Source organism: Ips typographus, linkage group LG3, assembly GCF_016097725.1.
Source record: "Ips typographus isolate SLU linkage group LG3, UJ_Ityp_2.0, whole genome shotgun sequence".
Lineage (NCBI taxonomy): Eukaryota > Metazoa > Arthropoda > Insecta > Coleoptera > Curculionidae > Ips > Ips typographus.
Genome location: NC_138424.1, coordinates 16,549,315 through 16,570,605, shown reverse-complemented (window position 1 = coordinate 16,570,605; position 21,291 = coordinate 16,549,315). Strand labels below are relative to the sequence as shown.

General features: G+C 33.3%; 2 protein-coding genes and 1 long non-coding RNA gene across 5 annotated transcripts in view; all 3 read left to right on the top strand.

Moving 5' to 3' along the window:
* Positions 1-5,557, top strand: LOC145726167 (uncharacterized). Of its 3 annotated transcripts, XM_081975137.1 has the most exons (7): positions 5-1,336; positions 1,399-1,551; positions 1,611-1,688; positions 1,808-1,836; positions 1,898-2,050; positions 3,699-3,731; positions 3,812-3,949. In XM_081975137.1, the coding sequence occupies exons 1-6, from the start codon at positions 1,138-1,140 to the stop codon at positions 3,723-3,725; spliced, it is 639 nt and encodes a 212-aa protein (XP_081831263.1). In that variant the 5' UTR covers positions 5-1,137; the 3' UTR covers positions 3,726-3,731; positions 3,812-3,949. The 3 variants fall into 3 exon arrangements, with proteins under 3 accessions (XP_081831262.1, XP_081831263.1, XP_081831264.1); XM_081975136.1 differs by having other exon boundaries at positions 1-1,336; positions 2,753-3,839; XM_081975138.1 differs by lacking the exons at positions 5-1,336; positions 1,399-1,551; positions 1,611-1,688; positions 1,808-1,836; positions 1,898-2,050 and adding exons at positions 4,093-4,252; positions 4,370-5,557 and having other exon boundaries at positions 2,102-3,731; positions 3,812-4,029.
* Positions 5,558-9,859: 4,302 nt separating this feature from the next.
* On the top strand, positions 9,860-11,090 carry LOC145726177 (uncharacterized). The gene is made up of 4 exons (XR_014177521.1): positions 9,860-10,453; positions 10,512-10,584; positions 10,707-10,815; positions 10,864-11,090. It is a non-coding gene; the product is annotated as an uncharacterized LOC145726177 (long non-coding RNA).
* Positions 11,091-14,184: 3,094 nt separating this feature from the next.
* The window catches only part of LOC145725769 (uncharacterized), an 11,406-nt gene continuing 4,299 nt past the window's right edge, over positions 14,185-21,291 (top strand). Inside the window, exons 1-3 of the mRNA XM_081974609.1 lie at positions 14,185-14,372; positions 14,426-19,459; positions 19,571-19,777. Of these exons, the coding sequence (XP_081830735.1) occupies positions 19,392-19,459; positions 19,571-19,777 (275 nt within the window). The 5' untranslated portion in view covers positions 14,185-14,372; positions 14,426-19,391. The remainder of the gene's footprint in view (positions 14,373-14,425; positions 19,460-19,570; positions 19,778-21,291) is intronic.

The following is a 21,291-nucleotide window of genomic DNA, read 5'->3' as shown; positions in this document are numbered from 1 at the left end:
TCATTCTGGTAAACCATTACAACAAGCTGTAAAACGTATTATGGAAGAACAAATCGAATATAATAGCCAGCCTGATAATAGTGAACTTACAACAAAGAAATCACATGTTGAGATAAATGTAAACGGTTTTTGTTATTCAAATGTTCATCCTAATAATTATTGTCTGTTAAGTTCTGGTATATATGTACAAATTTCAAATATATTAATGGAAAACGGCAAACCCCTTATGGTTGCAAAACGGTTAAAACCATTAGAAAGTTTCTTTAAAGAACCAATAAATTCTATGCTTCTTGGAATATCTGTATGTGTTTGTGAAGATTCTACATTTAAATTTGAGGTAAAAGAATTAGTTGGAAAAGGTGTATGTTTGCCTTTTGATGATAAATTAGTTTTTTTGCCTCTTTTACATATTGATAATGAATGACTTCTGCAATTAATTTGTAGTAGGGATGATTTGTTGTAAGATTAGTAGCCTTTGTTTATGAAGTTGTTTTTTTATCCTTTAATGATTTAATATTCAATAAAACAGTCACTAACAACTATGTACCTATGTATATGCCTACTGTTATACCTACTGTCTTTTTATATTTAGTGATTTATGATCCTCGATTTAATAATTGATGTTTTCGATTTTGGGAGTTGGATCTGTATGTGAAATGAAACTTCACAGTTTATCTGACGTTTTGCAGATTTATTTTTGCATCTTCAGGGACAGTTGATTTTTTTTTCTGATTCCAATCTGTGCTATTTCAACTAAACACATTTTGTGACACACACGGTTTTTTTAACACATAACACTTCAATAATATATCATTAAAAAAAGCTCTTTTTTTCTTTCACACAAAATTATATACAATTAGTCGGAAGGCGTCCGATTTGTAGCAAATCATAGTAGTTCACTTTGATCTACTTGAGAATGCCAAAATAAATTTTCGAAACGTCGGTTAAACCTCGGGTTAAACTGCATTCTTTGATTTTCACTACTGATCCGAGACCCATAATCGAAAACAAAGTCACTTGTTCTTATTAATGATTTGTTCATGTCGTTGAATTTCCTGTAAATGGGATATGGTCTGTTCGAAATGAATGGCGATTTATGTATCTATTTATAATGTCAAAATGTTGGAATTATTTTAGATGAGTTACGCAGTAGTTAAATTTATAAAAGAAATGGGTGAAGATGAACATATGGTTTCGGAAATTCCAGCTTCATGGCTCACCAAAGATAATACCTTTTGTAAATGGCCTCCCAAACATGTGGGAATTTATATCAATAAAAACGTTCCGCCTCAAGACGATTGGGAAGAACATCCGGTAATAGTGGAGTGTTTCTGTGGTAATATATACATATAAAAGAATAATGTTTCATAAAAATACTCTGAATCAAACATATTACAGCTACCCTAAGTGAAGCAAAAAAGAAGTCAATTTCACTTTCCTCTGACTCTGAAACTGGTAGGGGATGCAGGAAAGTCAAACCAGTGGATTATTTTAGCCCTGCTGAGGAAGCCGAAAGAGGAAACAAAGCTAGAAAAAATGCATCAAAGAATAGTGAGTGAAACTAATGCAAAACATATAAAATGTCTACATAAATTATTTATTTGTTGCAGAAACTTCGGCCGAAACATCTGAACAGAATCTAAAAATACTCAATCAACAATTTATGGATAACATGTTGAAAAAAAAAGGTGAACTATTTATATTAATATTCTATTCATTAAACATACGTTTTTGAATACGCTTGATAATGACAATATAATTATATGTATAAATAATATTGTCTTTATTTTATTTAACTTAATTTCAGAACCCTGCTTAGAGGAAACAAAAACTATGGTGAGTACTACATTTTGTTAAAAACGTTTAGTATTTACTTTTATACCTAAATGATTTTTAGGTGGAATTTCCAAGGAAACTTCCAAAAGACCTACAAACTGTGCAATTACCAAGTGATGAATATGATGACGAATTACCATCTTTCAATTTTGAAAATGTTTTTGACTTGTCAGATCAAACAAGTGAAGATCTGGAAAGTAATGAAGCAAATAAGGTATTTATAACATGTCTGTTATTTTACTATTTCCTACTGAATTAGTTAAAAAAAAGTGAATTTACGCTAATAAAAAGGAAACATGCCCAAAATTCTTCCATGTTGGAGCAACCATCCGCTAGATATCATAAAATTACTGTGTGTATTTAAAAATAACACAAAACTTTAGATATATAGATTTTTTTAAAATATGGTCTTAAACAAAAATTATAATCTGAAACTTGTATTAATTTTTTTCCCCTCTGAACAAATTGCATGCATCAAAGTAAAATAGGGTTATGGGAAATTTTCGTAGAGTAATATAACGGGTGTTCAATAATTGTTATGGTCAGGTCGCCTATGACTAGCAATTGTCACAAAAAACGTATGTCTTAGATAACGTTGCAAACAATTATTATATGACACCTGTCATCCCCCGGTTTCTAACCTCTTGCATACTTTTGAGTTTCTTTTTTGACAGTTGATTTCAAACCATATACGAACTTATCAATAGCCCTACGTTCATGCTAGAACGAGAGAACCACAGCCAACTACGACCATAACAATTATTGAACACCCGTTACTTATACATACGAGTACATATAAGCATTAGTCCGAGAGATCAATATATTTTTTTAAACGGCTGCAGTTATAAAGAAAGTAAAGTGACAACTTATGCTATTTGATGTTACATTTTTTAATTTTTTTTATTAATATTTCCAGACTGACCTCGAGTTTGATTTGAATACTGATAGAAATGGTGAGCAAGGCGATATACAGGGTGTTTCAGAGTTGTTGTGACAAAAGCCTAGGAGAGATTCTCCTGGCAAAATCAAGCAAAAAGTTCAAGAGAACATGAGTCCGCAAGAGCTTTGTTCTCGAGATACAGGGTGTTCAAATTTCAAAAAAAAATACAAATTTTTAGGTTGTAAAATATGTATTACTGTTAAGTGTCAACACCACAAAAATTTCGTTAAAATTCTTGTTACATGAAGGATTATGGATAAACAAAATAAATCTTCTAATGATTTTATTTTTTTATAACTGACTGACTTTTTATTTTTAAATTGAATGACAAGTTTTATCCTATTATTTTTTTAAAGAACAACATCGACCCTCTATTGTTTTAAGAACAACATTACAACACAATTCATATTGTCAACCTCTAAATTAGCGGAATTGAAGATTACAACAAAAATATCTTGAGCGGATTGCGTTATATTAAAAAATTTGTATTTTATTTTTGAAATTTGAACACCCTGTATCTCGAGAACAAAGCACTTGCGGACACATGTTCTCTTGAATTTCTTGCTTGATTTTGCTAGGAGAATCTCCCCTAGGCTTTTGTCACAACAACTCTGAAACACCCTGTATTGCAAATAACTGTAGGTTTGCAGAGGTAGTAATAAAGCTATAAAATATGATCTGTCAATATACGCGATATTAATTATAACCATCAAGGCTCAAATTCAAATTCTATTTTATGGCGTTAATAAGTAGTTTCAGTTATGTTGAAATACATATTCAGCAAATAGTTAAATGCTAAATTATGTTGCTTTATCGTAGTTTTGTGTTCATGTGCTTTATTTTGTAGTTAATATGGTTTGCAGCTTCCTAGAATGTAACTATAATTTATTTCAGTTAATACATACAATCTTCATTATAGTAGTTAACGTCGTCGCTACAGCCAGTGTAGTTCCAGGTTAGTATATGTAAAAAAACCCCTATTAAATCATAAAAGTACTACAATAAGGTACACATGTGATATAAATTCATTTTCAGATAATGATATAAAAAATTTATCAGATAAGCTTAATACGTTGCTTTCCTTGATGACTGAACTCAAGCTGGATGTACAGGAAATTAAGGAAAAGTTGAGTGAGCAAGAGAAGTATGATGCTCCCCTGGATAAGTTAGACATTACTTTTCCTATGAAAACTATCGATGAACTCGAAAAGCTCGAAAGCATAATTCAAACTGAAGACGGAAAGAAACAGTTTGTAAGTGGTGATTTTTATTATCTTCTCTTCGTCATAACATAAAGACAATGTGGTAAATTTTAGATAAAGCATTTGTACGGTATCGGCGGCAGTGATGCTAAGGATTATATTACGCGGATTCTAAAGTTTCTTTTGTCAAATTCTCTGGGTGAAATGTGTTCCTGGACAGGGCGGAAAAACAACTACCCAATACAATCACATAAATGGGTAGAAATAACTTATGGTGAGTATCAGTTATTTATGGTTTTGTTCATTAATACTATTCAGATTCTTGTAACTTTGCAAAAATATTTTTGTGTTTGGAATATAGACCGTACATGTGGGGTTTCTAATTTTTTAGGAGTGGTGCACAGCAAATGCCGTGCCACTTCAAAAGACTTTGAGGTGGTGGTAAAGGAGTGGCTCCGCCACTCTAAACAACGAAGATTAAGAGAAAATATTGTGTTGTGTGTATAGTGTTGTGTTTTACGTTAAATTTTTGTGTTATGTACAGTACATTCTTAGTTGGCCACCCTGTACAGTGCGTTTCATTAACTTTGGTAACATTTTGATCAGCTGTATCTTTTTTGTTATTAAAGATATTGGAATGAAGTAAAAACTTCATTGCATAGTTAACTAACAAGCTTTCTTCTTATTTAAATAAAAAAAACGATAAACTAACGATTTTGGAAGATCGCTTAACCTTACCTACTTACTTTTTTCTTAATGGAACACCCTGAATATTATTGGATATTTGAATTCTACTCAAAAACCCAAGCATATTTTACAAAGCATATCCTATATCTATCTTCAACGGTTTTTTAGAAAAAGGTGTCTGTATAAGTTGGTCATATGTATTAGTAGGTAGGTATTAACATAAAATAATAAATGAAAAACAAAGTAAACTTGCCTGGTAGTATTAAATAATTCGTTCTAAAAACATGTCAAATTATCTTAAAAATTGTTCTACTACCTAAATTTACATCGTTTATAATTTATTATTTTATGCTCATAGGTATGATGACCAACTATAATATAGACGCCATTTTTTCAGAAACAGTTAAAGATAAAATATGCTTTATAAAGTATGCGAGGGTTTTTGAGCAGAATCTAAATATACAAAAATATACAGCGTCTTCAATTAAAAAAAAAGATAAGTTAGGTTAAGATCTCTCACAATTGTCATTTTTTTCTTTGAATAAGAACCAAATTACTAGCCAACTATACAAAGTGGTTTTTGTTTCATTCTGATATCTTTTAAAACAAAAAAGTTACAAGTGATTAAAATGTTATCAAAGTTAATGAAACGTACTGTACTAACAACTAATAGTTTAAGATAGTTTAAGATAATAGTTTAAGAGTACTTTACAATCCAATGTTTTTTTAATTTATTATTTCTATTTAAGAATTTTGTACGAATTATTGTATTTCAATGTACTACAGTGTATAGTGTATGTTCTATTGTGTTAAATTTTTGTATTACTAACAACTAGTAGTTTAAGGGTCAAACTTTACAATCCAATGATTTTTTAATATATTTATTACTGAATAGAGATCGATTGTTTATTTAAAAATATTACCTGTATGTAAATTCGCAACGTCCTAGAAACGTCCCTCGAAATCACAATTAAATGTTTTATATTAACATCACATAGAAGTTCTATTGTGAGCTACATGATATGTTGCATAAAGTACCCAAAGTTATGTCTCATGATGTCACAAATATAACATCGCAGGGATTTTCTATTAAAGTCCCGTGTTGCGGACATTCGGCGGTAACATAGAGGTTAATAAGATTTACACAGAACATTGCGAGAACTTTTGAAAGTACCTCACATACCTCTTGGCAACGTATTTAGGCTGTTAAATGCTAGCTGGGACGTAACACTGCATGCAGAGTATACTTTGGATATAAGTGTGACGCTATTTATTCGGGAGTTCGAATTAAAGTGTGTTCTAGAACAAAAGTTAATGAGAATTGCCTCGGGCGCCACCTGGTTTTAAGAAAGTTTTTAGAGTTTTCGAAATGTGATCCAGGAAACACAATTTGTATGCCTTGGTAGCTTTTAAACAGCTGGAGACAAGGTTCCCGTCAATCTGTGGTAACAGTGGTTCAGTTGGTGACAACGCTAATAAAAGCCAAAAGTACCAATCAACTAACGTAAAAAAAAACGTTCTCTTTGCCTAATTTAAAATGCCAGCAAACTTAACTAAACCAAATAATTATGCATAAATGCAAATAAGCGTATCTTAACCCCCCCCCCCTCAAAGTTAATTACGGGGACAAAGCAGGTCTATGTTTACAACTAAGCAATTAACCGTCCTAGTGCAAATAAAGTAGCCAGAGTGGGCCTAGAGCCTAGAGCCTTGTAGTGGTTCTTGTTGGCAACAGGATTTAGAAACTTGCTTCCTACGCCCGGTCTAGCGAACCATGTAGCGTAGTCAACAAAAGACAGGGCCAGAAAGTGCGGCCGGACTACTAAATGACACAAACGCCCGGTCTAGCGAACCATGTAGCGTTTGTGTTGAAGGTGGAACTATCGTGTAGCGCCCGGTCTAGCGAACCTCGACGCTACAGAGTGAACTAGGGCCGGAAATTGGCCTATCGGGGAAAAGTATACAAACACCCGGTCTAGCGAACCATGTAGTGTTTGTATAGAAACCTACAATGCCGGATCTATGGCGTAGCACCCGGTCTAGCGAGCCACGATGCTACTGAAGTAAAAGGGCCGGAAAAATGGCCGGTCTGGGACTAACGGTGCAAACGCCCGGTCTAGCGAACCATGTAGCGTTTGTGTTGAAGGTGGAACTATCGTGTAGCGCCCGGTCTAGCGAACCTCGACGCTACAGAGTGAACTAGGGCCGGAAATTGGCCTATCGGGGAAAAGTATACAAACACCCGGTCTAGCGAACCATGTAGTGTTTGTATAGAAACCTACAATGCCGGATCTATGGCGTAGCACCCGGTCTAGCGAGCCACGATGCTACTGAAGTAAAAGGGCCGGAAAAATGGCCGGTCTGGGACTAACGGTGCAAACGCCCGGTCTAGCGAACCATGTAGCGTTTGCAATGAAAACTGGTGACGTGAACGTTAAAGCAGCGCCCGGTCTAGCGAACCACGACGCTACAACAAACGGCGGTACAGGGTTGGAGTAAACAAGGAACGAACACCCGGTCTAGCGAGCCTCGGTGTTCAAATAACAGGTACACAGTGCACTAGGAGAGCTAACCACTAAACAGGTATACTTACTGTGATGCGGCGGTGCTGCTGGGAGGTTGAGATGTTGCTCGGAGGAGCTAGTGATCTCAACAGACCACGAACTGACGGCGCACGCCAGTTTTATAGACAGTCCGATTCCCCACTTTCGGGTAGTGGGGGCGTTACTCGAGTGACGCGTACTGCACGAAAACGGTACGCTTCGGCCAACTACGTCAACTCGCGAATTATAATTACAAGGAAAGTCGTAAACCACTAATTTCCTATTACGCGCTATCATACTGCAGCGTTGTTGTAAACCCTGTAATTTTACCAATTGTTTCCAATAAGAACGGTAAAAATCGGACTGGCCAATCCTGAGAAAATATAATAACTTAAAAATACGGCTTATCGTATTTTGGCAAAGTACTAGCACTGGTTACTTTACTAAACGGCTTCTATTAATAGTTCCCTTATCTGCATGGGACAACCACACGCGACCTAAATCTCATCCGACTCAAAATGGCTACCGGAGTGTGACGTCAGTCGCTACAGAAGGAAACTGTAAATTGATCTGTTTGTCGACAATATTGCAGCAAAAAAAAACTGTAAACTATTACAGTTTTCTTCTATCATTATTCCACTCTAACTTGTTAATGAATGGAAGTTCATTCACTCGTTCATTCATAATCTGATTCGAAAATAATGAATGGAGGTGAAGCTCATTGATAGAATGGGGCTTGCAAGTATGCAATAATATTTTAACTTATTTCGCCTTGGTTTTGTCACAGTCACAGACTTTTGGCAATGTATGAGGAAATGTGAAATATGCATGTGCTGTGCATTTGGTGTGATTAGTGCGTTAATTAAATAATAACAGAATACTTCCAATTGTGATTTGGCTCATTCTAACTCATAGAATTTCATTTCTTCATCCATGAGAGTTGAAAACATATTGTAGAAAATTCTCCAGAGACATTATAGTCTTTCTTACCAACCTACACCAGATCAATGTAATAATTTCAACTTGATTTTTCTCTTTATATTCAAGCATTTGCCCTTGATTTATATGGCTTTATTTTCATTACTCATATATCTTTCATAAAATCATTATATTAGACTATGAAGGCTTTCACGGCCGGTCAAAACTGAAATATGAAAGTTATCCGGGCTTATAAGCCGCCAATGGACCACGGGTTATAAGCCCGGATAACTTTCATATTTCAATCATTATATTTTTTATCTGATTCTCTCATTTGAGAATGTCTGTAAAAAACTGGTTTCCAATTATTATGTTATTTATTATTTAGTATGCATAATTGACAAAGACAAAATTATATATTATAAGTAGGTATTTATAAGGTCATGGATTTATAAAACTACTGATAAAACAATAATTTTTAAAATAAACTTTTTTTATTATTCCTATTTCTTATCCTATAAAGTAAACAGGAAAGTTCAACCATTCATTAATTTTTATTCTAGTGGTTTTAAAAATCAGCTTAAATTTTTTGTATCCTATGTATAATAGGTATTATAATGTAATATAGTTTTAACATTTGCAAGCAGGTGATAAATTATTAGTGCAGAATATACATATGTATACAGGGTAATTCAAATTCGACCCTCACCATTGGGATCTCAGAAACTATAAGAGATACGAGAAACTTTAAATTGGGGCAAAGTTGCGCAATATAAAGCTCAACCAAATGCCGTTTTAAAAATTTCGATTTTCCGAGTACTTCCGAAGATATCCGAAAAAAACTGAAAAATTGATTTTTTGTTTTTATTTGTTTCTAACCTTATTTGAAAAGATATCCCAAAACTAAAAGCACCTTTTCATTGCCACTTTTTCCCAGCTATTCGATGATGGATTCAAATTTGCCACACGACGTTTCGTTTTCTGGCAGCCATCATCAACTTTCTTTTTTCTTATGGGCGCCATATTGGATTTTTAGCCCACCGCTTTTAGTGATGTATAATAACTTATGGTTTGCTTCATAAATAACAAAATAATTCAATAAAAACTAATTTTACCTTAGTTAGCTTTGAGTTAATGACACGTTTTATGAAGAGTACTTGGTAATACTGGTCACACGCAATTGGCCTGAACGTACTTAGTCACAAAGGTGTACACGTGACTTAAACCAGTTTATTCACTCAAAGAGCTTAGGCCACTCTCTACGCTGGTGGACCTAGTTGTTCTTTTCGTGAATAAAAAATGGTTTAAGTCACTTGCTGTATAAATAACTATTAAATCACTCTGAATGACACTCGCCTAGTTACAGATGTAAACAAACATCAATGTCACATCTACGGGGCGGGGTGTAAATTTAATAAAACTGTAATTTTAGTTTTTTTTTTAATATAAGGAGTCGAAATTTAATAAAATACTGTATAAAACACGTGACTTAAACCGGTTTATTCACTCGAATAAATATGAATGAATACAAAATGGTTTAAGTCACTTGCTGTATAAATAACTATAAACTTGCACATAACATTATAAAAAATTGAAATTTGGCAAAAAATGAAGTTCCTAAAATGATGATTTTCTCTTGGAAACATAAATGAGCTGTTTAAGTTAGGTTAGGTTAGGTTAGTTGACTTGCTCTAATGATCGTCCGAATTAACGTGTTTGACAAGTACTGTCAAAAATAATGACATTTTCTAAAACGGCCCATTAACTCAAAGCCATAACTAAAGTAAAAATAGTTTTTATTGAATTATTTTGTCATTTATCAAGCAAATCATAAGTTATTATACATCACTAAAATCATAATAAAAGGTACTATTTGGTGGGCTAAAAATCCAATATGGCGCCCATAAGAAAAAGTAAAGTTGATGATGACTGACAAAAAACGAAACGTCGTGTGGCAAACTTGAATCCATCATCGAATAGCTAAGAAAAAGTGGCAATGAAAAGATGCTTTTAGTTTTGGGATATCTCTTCAAATAAGGTTATAAATAAATAAAAACAAAAAATCAAATTTTCAGTTTTTTTTGGAAAAAACAGCATTTGGTTTTGGAGCTTTAAATTGCGCAATTTTGCCCCAACTTAAACTTTCTCGTATCTCTTATGGTTTCTGAGATCCCAATGGTGAGGGTCGAATTTGAATTACCCTGTATACCTATAATAATAATAGGTAATTTGTTAAACACAGACTAACATCACTATTACAAAACCAGTCTTACAGTTTATCATTTTAGCTAGTGGGGATAAATCTACAAAATGTCCTAAGTAAGAAAGTAAGTCGCACCATAACCTCAAATCAGTATCCCTTCAATAGATAAATTTGTTTTGCAGCTCATTCCAGCTAGTTTTTCAAGCAAACGTGGTTTCTAGTTGTTGATACAAACCATCAATCATCTTCAGGCCTGTAAGTAAAACTTGAACACATTTGAAGTGTTGATAAGTGAAAAATCATGGAACACAGACCATAGTTGAACTAAGTTGAATTAGCACATAAAACCACCTCCTATATTGTTCTTTTTTTTTCAGTAGAGTGACATGTTTTCATATATGGGTAGATATCACTGTTCAAACTTTGTTGGACTTGCCACATCCACAACCTACATCAGAATTTTGACTTTCTAAACAGGTGAATTAGGTAGGTACTTTTAGTATCATAAGTAAACTATAATAACTATTCAAACAGATTTGTAGGAGAATCACAGTTACAGTAGTGGACCAAACCTGTCATAACATTGAAAATTGGGTTGGTTAATCTCGTGGAATCATCACTTTCAAAGTTATCTGGTTTAGTGACTTTTGTGTTGTGTTTTCTTTTGTTCATGTGTTTAAGTTCAACCACAGGTTCAACACAACATAACTGTTTTGTTTGTTGTACCTATGTTGTATGTAAATAAAAGGGATTTTTTGGAATCACTGATCAGATTCTTTTTCCTAGATTTACAAGTTAAGGTAGGTATCTTAGATGTCTTGAACATATGATGTGATGATGTCTCTTGAACAAGTATTACAAGAAATCTTCCTATAACAGGAATAAAAATGGGGTCCTAAGTAAGAGTGGGACCCTAAGCAGACAGCTTACATTTATTAGTGAATGATTTTAGCCAAACTTGAAGATGGCTTAATCACTTAGTGTTATGAGTCACTAGGTGCTGTTAGCTGTTATGCTAAGCTAGGATTTTATCTCTGAGCTTTCTAGAACTTTTTACCACTTTTAAGTTTGTTTTTTGCCATCTGTTCAAAGCTCTTCACCAAACTGTATGTAGGGACTCTGCAAGTTGAAGTGTGAATCAATAAATACAAACTTTTAGTGTAAAAATCGTTTTTATTTGCAATAATTGGTTGTGGGGAAAAGTGGGTACAACTAAAAGTTAAGCACATTTTGTCCTTTCTTAATCAAACCACAGACCACTAGTTGACTAGTCCATTATTGTTTACAAACCTGAGAAAATAGAAGGAGTGCAAGACAGCTGGATTTAATAGTAGTTTATGTTTTATATCTACCCATTTTTTAAGACTCCTCATTGTACTGAAAAAAATCCATGTGGGAGGTGATTTTTTATCCACTTTGACTATGGTCTGTGTTCCATGATTTTTCACTTATATACACTTCAAATGTGTTCAAGTTTTACCTGCGGGCCTGAAGATGATTCATTGGTGGTTTTTATCAACAACTAGAAACCACGTTTGTTTGAAAAACGTAACCATTCAACCTGGAATGAGCTGCAAAACAAATTTACCTATTGAAGGGATACTGATTTGAGGTTATGGTGCAACTTACTTACGACATTTTGTAGATTTATTCCCACTAGCTTCTAATAAAGTATCTTTATCGGCTTTTCGTTTCATTTTCTTTGCTTTATGTATGTAATAGTTAAAATGTATGTAAAAATTAACTCGATTAACAAGTTTGGCAAAGAGATAAAATGACATTTCTTTGTTATGATTTTAAAATGTTGGCAGCGCGGAAATTTGTTTACGGGCCATAGTTACCGTGCGGCGGGACATTCAAATTTTCGGATTTTTAGAGGCTTTTTGCGACTAAACGACTAAACCCACAGTACTGAAAAAATTACAGGTTGATAGCCGAAGTTGCACTCTACAACTTTTATTAAGGAAGTTTTATAATTAAATGAACCGTACAGACGCAAAAAAATCAAAACCGTTTTCCCATGTTAATCTCCTAATAATATACAACATACATATCAATAAAAAATAAACTTATTGTTTTATTTAACTTCTATCTACGTTAGGTTAGGTTAGTTTAGGTTAGGTTAGGTTAGGTTAGCTTAGGTTAGGTTAGGTTAGGTTTAGTTAAACAAAACACAGAAAGGAGCTGACGCAGGAGTGGCAGACGAGGTGGAACTCGTACCAAGGATGGGCTAAAACCTTTGTCAAGGATGTTGACAAGTGGATAAATCGTAAATGGGGAGAGACAAACTATTTCCTCACGCAAGCGATGACAGGGCACGGCACTTTTGGGACCTACCTTCATAAAATTAGGAAAAAAGAAAATCCCACCTGCTGGTTTTGCGAGTTACCTGACGATGTGTCACATATAGTTGGATTTTTACCTTTTGAGAATGACGTCATCTTTTTACATCTTTGTTTATCGCATATCAAACATATGAAATAAACAATTTTAGCAAAAAAGGCACGTTGTTAATTTTGTCGTCCTGTCAAATTAAAAACGTTGACATTTACTGTCACTTTGATTTAAACGAATATCAAAGGTATAAAAATGCTGCGCTACAATGAGAAGGCCCAAATGCTAATTCTAAATGTGCTGCTTTTTTTGGAGTACGAAAAGATACAGTTTCCAGATGTCAACTGAAACTCTCATGATCACTCATTTTTCAAAGCATTTGTAGGTTAAAATTTGTGATCTAATTCCAGACATGCGTGTTTTTTCACCTGCTTGACGTCATTCTCAAAGGGTAAAATTTTGACTATACCATTTTCCACTGCAGAAACTTTTCGGATAAACGAAAACTGGCGGCCGAAAAATTGGGACAGACAATAACGGAGCCTAATATTCGGGACGTAATGATGGAATCAGAAGAAGGATGGAATATAGCTGCTCAAATGATATCATCTATAATGAAGGAAAAGGCAGACTATGAAAAGCGGATAAACCCGTAAGAAACAACAAAGAAGTTGGTTTCCACCCTCCACCTGAAGTAATGCTGGGAGGCAGTTTCCGGAGTGGATAAAGGGTGAAGAGAGGGAAGGAGTTTAGTTGGTCGGCCTAGTAGCCCCTAGTTCTAGCGCCCTAGTACCTAGGGCGCTAGAACATCCGAACATCAATGCCCTAGGTCTGCATAGATAAGCATTCTCTAAACCTCTATAAAAAAAAAAAAAGGTTAGGTTAGGTTAGGTTAGGTTAGGTTAGGTAAATGGCATATAGGTATATGTAGGAAAAATATAAAAAATATGATGATGTAACAACAAATGTATTTAAGGTAAAGACTAAAGAATAGTACATTTTCTCACAGTGGAACCGTCGCCGAACCCCATTTGCACCGTCGTACTTTAAGCCAGGTTAAGCGTGGTTTAGAATATGACAAAATAGGTAAAAAAAGTCACAGTCTGTAGCACGCTTAATTTAAGCTTGGCTTAATTTACTACGGTGCAAATGGCGGTAAGTCCTCAAATGTTACTGAGGACCGAGGGGTACTGTACTATTAATCACCTGTATTGTCACAATCTGAACCAAACTTCATTTAAGCTAGGCTTAAGTACGACGTTGCAAATAGGGATTATTTTATATTTTATTAGTATAATGATAATGGCGTTTTTGATTCGCATGTTTAGTGCAAAGCTGGTGTTTACTGTTTCAATTAATTTTTCATTTTAATAGAGCAGGATACATTAGTTTTGCACTAAACTTGCCAATCGAAAACGCCATAAGAATGGTGAGAGGTGGAGGGTGGAGGTGAGACATATGACAGCATGACAGCAATATGCATATGACATATGACATATGACATATGACATATGATGCATAATTGCATATATATTATGTACAGAACTACAACACCACGCCTTACCTACAAACAATACAAACTCTCTATTTGGTTGTTTTGTTATTACTGTTATTTGTTTAATCCTTAAATTTATTTGTGTAAAAAATGTGTCCATATCTGACTTTTTGTGATGTTTCAGTGGCCTTAAATCTTGAAACCCTATACCTAGGTAAAGTAAAATGTAGTTAGTGTATATGATGTAAATAATTAATTTTATTATAGGGTAGTGAGTGAACTGGAGGACTGGTTTTACTCTGGGTCTGATCTTGGAAAAAGGGAATGAGAAATATTTGATGCTCAATTTCAGTAATAAAAAACAGTCTGGAGTCTGGATTTGCATATTAACTATTTTCTGTAATAGCACTGTGGGTCAGATTAGTATTTATTTGTAGTTCATTATTGGTATGTAATGTATTGTGGTTTTAGCTTTTGGGCAATTTTGGATCATTTCATTTAATTTATTATGTGTTATATGTAGTTTATACTGTCATGCCAGTTACAGTTACATTATTAACATCAGTAGGTAATTAGTAACTACCTCAGTAATTACCATATTAATATATGTATGATTTAGATATTTTTACTCTGAACTTTATTGCAAAATAGGGTTTACAGTATAAATATTGATAATAATATTTACACATCAGATATTAATTATACCCGGGTTCTGGGTTTACCCAACTTCACAGTCCTAATCATAAACTTAATTTTTGTCAATAACAACACTTGTAATTAAAGTAGTCCAGGTTACTTGTTTACTATGGGTTGATATGGACAAAAATTAAGTTTATGATCAGGACTATGGAGTTGAGTAAAGTCTGTCTAAGATGCTAATTTATGTTCTGTTATATTACTGTCCTGGTGCTGGAAGGTAGCAGCTATGTCATTATTTAGGGTGTGGGATGGTTGAATTTAAAGAGTAAAATAGGTTTTTAGGTTTGTAGTATGCCTGTTTTTTCCAACACATGCTACATGGAGCCTATATAAGGACAGTTTAGGCCAAGTTGTGTTTTGACTTCAATTTTTCATCTGGTGTGTCACATTTAAATCTCAAATAATTAAATCAGTCCCTAAAACCAACTTAACCTATGTCAAGAAAATAGTCATTAGTTTCACTTTATTTGCAATAGATTAATGCCTATCTTCAAACAAAGCCGCAAATCTATGTAAAACATTCATATTTGTTTATGATAAAATGCTGCTTTTTCTTAGGGATTTTAAAATAAACAAACAAAATAAGGTTCTTATGCTGGATAAATCTGCCAACTTTGCCCAAACTATTCATTACGTTTTGTTATTTATTTTATGGTAGTTTGTAGAAATATAATAATATAACACATAATATGTACATATGAGTGTAGTAATAATACGTTTTTTGAATGAATAAAAGTATACAGGGTGTCCGGAAAATACGTGTACAACGTTTGACGACAGACTCCTGACGTCAAAATATGTCGATCTATCCAAAATTGTCTCGTTTAGCCGGTAGAGGGCGTCAAAAATTTGTAAAAATATTGGGTACAATTTCATTTCTTAAAGAGTATTGATAAGTGTATTCAGCAAGATGGCGGTCATTTTACACATTTGCTTAAGTAATGTTTTTGGTTTACTTAGTTTCTTACAATAAATAATTTCAACTTTATTATACCTACTTTGATGTATGCAGGTAATTGTAAATTTTTTTTTTCTGGCGAAACAGCTCATCCACCGGGAAATATTAAAGAGGTAAAATAGCTTCAAAATACTTCCGGTCACTCGACAAAAATATCTGGGTTGTCATAACGCCGTTCATATAAAAAATGAGGAGAAATGTTGACGTATTATATCACTTTTATAACACTTCCACTTATTTACAGCCGGTGACTATACTACTAGAAAACGTCATTTTATAGTATTAGTCTACATACTAAAATTCATTAAAATCCATTAGCAGGTTTTCACGTAATTTAGTAAAAAACCAATATTTTTACAAATTTTTGACGCCCTCTACCGGCTAAACGAGACAATTTTGGATATAACTAAGTCGGCTTAGATCGACATATTTTGACGTCAGGAGTCTGTCGTCAAACGTTGTACACGTATTTTCCGGACACCCTGTATATTTTATAATCATTATGTGTATATTTGATATAAGCAGATAACAAACAAGTATTGTTAAAAAATTTTCAAGTCACATTTTTTATGACATCTCTTGCTGGGGCATTACACTAGTCATCTTATGGCGTTTTCGATTGGCATGTTTAGTGCAAAACTCATGCATTGCCATACTATTTCAATGACGTTAGATAGAGCAGGATACAGATACATGAGATTTTGCACTAAACTTGCCAATTGAAAACGCCATTAATGTTGAATTGCAGATTTACACACCAAATATCTAAGTGGGTGACGGTGACCAAGTAGCATTTTGCATCCAACCATTATGATATACAGGGTGACCAAGATATCGATGCATTGCATGGGGATCTCCGAAACCGTCGGTTAAATTAGAAAAAAGTTGCGCAATCAGGGGGCCATATACATAGCACTTTCGAAAATCAAGTATTTCTTTTCATTTTTGAGATATTTAGAAAGAAGTGATTTTGCCAATTTTCGAAGTTATTTCAAATCATATCAAAAAACAACAAAATCTTTCTCATGGCACCTTTTTGAGGTCTACAAGAAGGTGTCTATGGAAATTTATTACAACGTTTCGTTTCTTTCAAACCATCATCAATTTTTGTATTTCATATGGACTGAAAAAAAGTACATACAGTATTAGATAGCCCTTTTAATAGCGAATCCTATATGGCCCCCTAATTGCGCAACTTTTTTCTAATTTAATCGACTTTTTATTTTTCTGGAGTGACTTATTTGCCATAACACAAGCCGGATCATACATAATTTTATCTACTACTAGCACGGTAATGATCCATTACATAGCTTCCTTTGAGTTACATAATGATCGATTTTACTACACTAGTGCGATAATAATTGATTTTATCGCACTAGTGCGGTTAAGCACCCTAAAGCAAGTTATAGTTAAAAAATTGCTAATTTTTGTGTTAATCGTAGATAAAATATTGTACATTACTCGTGTGGTATGGCAAATTTATGGACTCGTGTGATCACCACAACTCGATCTGCGATCTCGTCGTGGCAATCCTTCCCACTCGTGACTATAAAAATGCTCATACCACACTAGTAATGTAAATAACTATTATCCGACACCTCCACAACTTCGTTAAAAACGCATTTTTTTTTGATATTTTTAGCGTTTTTGTTCAGCTTATAGTGGCAGTGAGTTATGAATCAAAATCAATTCAGCTTATGGTGGCAGTGAGTTATGAATTATAAGTCACTAGTGAGTTATGAGCTATATAATTCAATTAAAATGAGCATAGTTATGCTGCTATAATGATGAGATCTTGGATGAAAAAATATTTATGTACCTTAGTTTTTTTTACAGATAAAGTTTTTTCATATATTTTTAAAAAATATAATTGTAGCGCTAGTTAATGGCCAGAAATTGATTGAAAAATGGTCTGAAACTAAAGTCATTCCACTGTAGATCACAGTGAACATATTATATTGGAGGTAAAAGAAAGCAATTCAAAAAGAAATTATCCGTTTGATCTATGTACAGATTGAGACTTATTAGGCAATGGACATTTTAATAGGGTATAGTGAAGTGAATCTCAGGTACTTTATAAGTACTCATTATAATGGTATACTCCTGTATTTGTAGTTACTTACTTCTTATTATACCTATAGCTACGTACTTTTACTGTACTTTTAAGAGAATGCCAAAAAAATTGACTGTCCAATAAGAGCTATAGTGCCAGATAAGTAGATGCAAATAGCCAATAGTGGGTGGGTATAGGTAAGTATTGCAATTTTTAAATAAAAAATAAATAACAAAATTTATAAACTAAAAAAAAATAATAAAAGAAAAATGTTTTTTAAGATAATTTTAAGTTGTAATAATTTTATTTGTAATAGCCAATTTGGACTAGAATGCTAAGGTGTGGTATCCCATCAAATTGATATGTTTTCTTGATGGGTTCAATGTTAGGCATTTACTATACTTGCCTTTATATGCCAAAGACAATAAATGCCTAGTTTAGATTCACGTAATATTATTTTGTCCAGCTCTACATTGATAATTTAACAAAACAAAAAAATTACAATACTGCAAATTTGTATTGTCAATTGATTTCTATACAAAACATGTAGAATACCTATATCATAATTTCTAACGAGTTAGCAAATCAGGAACTCTCTTAAATACAGTTTAATCCTTTTGGGTTATAATTTTTAATTTAGAGCTACACAAAGTGTAAATGCTTTGGCAAATAACAAAATGATACTCTCTTGAATTTCAGGTCGTAATATGACTTGCCTTGTCAAATAACATCTATACTTACTTACCTAAATCTAAACTAGGCATGCATTAAGTTATTGTTAAATAATTTAAATAATGGCAGGTATGGGCAAATAGTAAATACCTATAGATAAATAGCAATAATTAATCTTGAATTGTTTTGCTATTTGCCATGGCACTTAGTAAAAATGATCAAAAACTTCTATGATCAATGTTTTTTGTTTATACCTTGAGTATTTTGGTATTTTCAAGTTTATGGAGCTACTGCAAATCATGTAAAGGACATTTGTGTCAATAATTGTAAGTGTCGTAATTTAAAAACTAAAATTTTCTAATTTCTTCCATTTCATTTTGAAGCTCCCGCTTTCTATATTCCTATGAAATTTAATTTGTCAACTGTCAATCAACACATCCACCGGTAAATACAAATCTACCACTCGCCATCCCCAAAACCTTTGTTTTTCTTTGTGCAGTGTTCTGTTCATCCTTTTCTTATCTTAACATTGTTATGGAAATAAAATGCACTCTTCTATAAGAGAACATTACAAAATGAAACCATTTCTTAGAAAACCGTTAAAAATTTTCATATAAATTGGGCGTTTTTGATACATTCTTTCTTTCTGGTCTTGAGCGTTTAACGATTGAGTCAGAAATTTTACATGCGACTTTTCATTTTGTGATTGCAATTTGATCCTACATTTACCATTCGAGCGATATTCCTAAATAGATTTCCAAAGCGATATTACTGTTTACTAATCCTGTTGTTGTTTTAGTGTTTTGATTTTTTTAAATAGGTATATAGCAGCGAACATCAGGACACTCATCATGGATGAGGGAGTAGTATTCCACGACGGATTTTCCTACAAAACTCGTCGCAGAACAGTTACCACCAGGTAAAAATGTATTTATTTGCATAAAACAACTCGCCATATCATAACACTTAGCTCCTGGACGGCTGACCATATCACTATATCTTATTGAGTCTTATTATTGTCTATTTATAGGTATCTTGTTTGCACGAAGGACAGAAGGTTGGGGTGCAGGGCTTCTGGAAAAGTGTCAAATGGTGAGGTGACGGTTATGAATGCACACCACAATCATCCGAGGGAGGCAAGGTACCAAGAAGCTGAAGCATTCAGGGCACAGCTACGGGAAGCTTCTGTCACCCAGCGAGGCACTCTCAAATTTATTTACGACCGTGTAGCTACAAGGTAAGATAATTCTATATCTATTAAGAAAATAGCAAAGTCTGTATTCAGGGTGTTTATTCACGTTTTAATATGCAAGCTTAAATCGCGTATTCTACGTCTAAAAATAACTATAGTTTGCTATATAAACCAAATTTCAAAAATGCTTCATTAAAGAAATACAGGGTGTTCTTTAAAGTTTTGTTTTTTTAAGTTTTACTTCTTCAAACTTTTTTCTGTATTGCGTCAGTAATCTTTTTTTTATAAATTTAAAATCCTTATTGAATGCTTTATTTTTGGAATATAGTTTAGGTACATAGCAAACTAGAGTTATTTTTTAGACATAGTATTTAAGTTTGCCTACTACTCCTTTTTTGGGCTTCACTATTTGTAATTGAAAATACTTAAGTAGCCATTTGAGGTAATTTAAAAAGTTGAATCCAAAAATATTCCTAACCTCAAAATAAAAGGGCTACAGCTAATAATTTCTTTTTTCTAATGGATCACTGGGTATATTGAAACATTTTCGGAATGTTCTCAAAATTCTGCTAATATTTTCTAGAAAAAAATTTGGTTTTTAAATAGTTTTTCGAAATATTGGCTATTAGAAAATTTTTATTTTGTCTTGTGACAAACTTTGTTTACCTATATACAGTGCCATCATTTCAAAACTTCCCACCCTCACTACTTTTTTCAGCAAACAAAATTAGTTGTGACCAAACAATATGTCAACTTAGATATCGAGGGGGAAGTTTAAAACTATAGTGGGCTTTGTATTTTAGATTTCGTCCCCTTGCCCTTAGGTGCCCTCACTTAAAATTTTTAAATGGCATCCCTAGCTTGTAGCACATTATTTTAAAGGTCTTAAAAACCCGATACAATTTTTACTAAAACACAAAATCAACAAAGTTTTGTTAGTTTTTTTAATTTTGATTTTCAAATTTGTTAAAAAGTCATGAATCGGGATTATGAAGACCTTTAAAATAATGTGCTACAAGCTATAGAAGTGCCATTTAAAAATTTCAAGTGGGGGCAAGGGGACAAATCCTAAAAATAAAATGCACACTGACTTTAACTATCCCCCTCGATATCTAAATTGAGGCCTTTTTGGTAAAAACTAATTTTCTTTGCTGAAAAACTTGGTGGGGGTGGGAAGTTTTGAAATGATGGCACTGTATGTAGTTAGAATGCAGGTAACAGGTAAAATCTACAGATAAGCTAATTGAGCTATAGTTGATGTTACTTGAGTGTCATTTAAAAAATGTTTTCTAAATGTCATTTTATTAAGGCCATGATTAGGAAACTGTCCTCCCATTTAACCAAATCTGTATCTCTAACCTTTTTCAAGATCTCCATAGGAGCCCTCCTTATCCTAGACACACTGCTAAAGTAAACTCCTGCTCACAAAAGGATAATTTTTCCTTGAGGTTTGGAAGCAAAAAATACATAAATTATTTGATATTTATAGAAAAGCGAAATTCAGTTCTGTTTTTTTTCAAATGGATCAACAAAAAGATCAACATTTGAGCTCAATAATA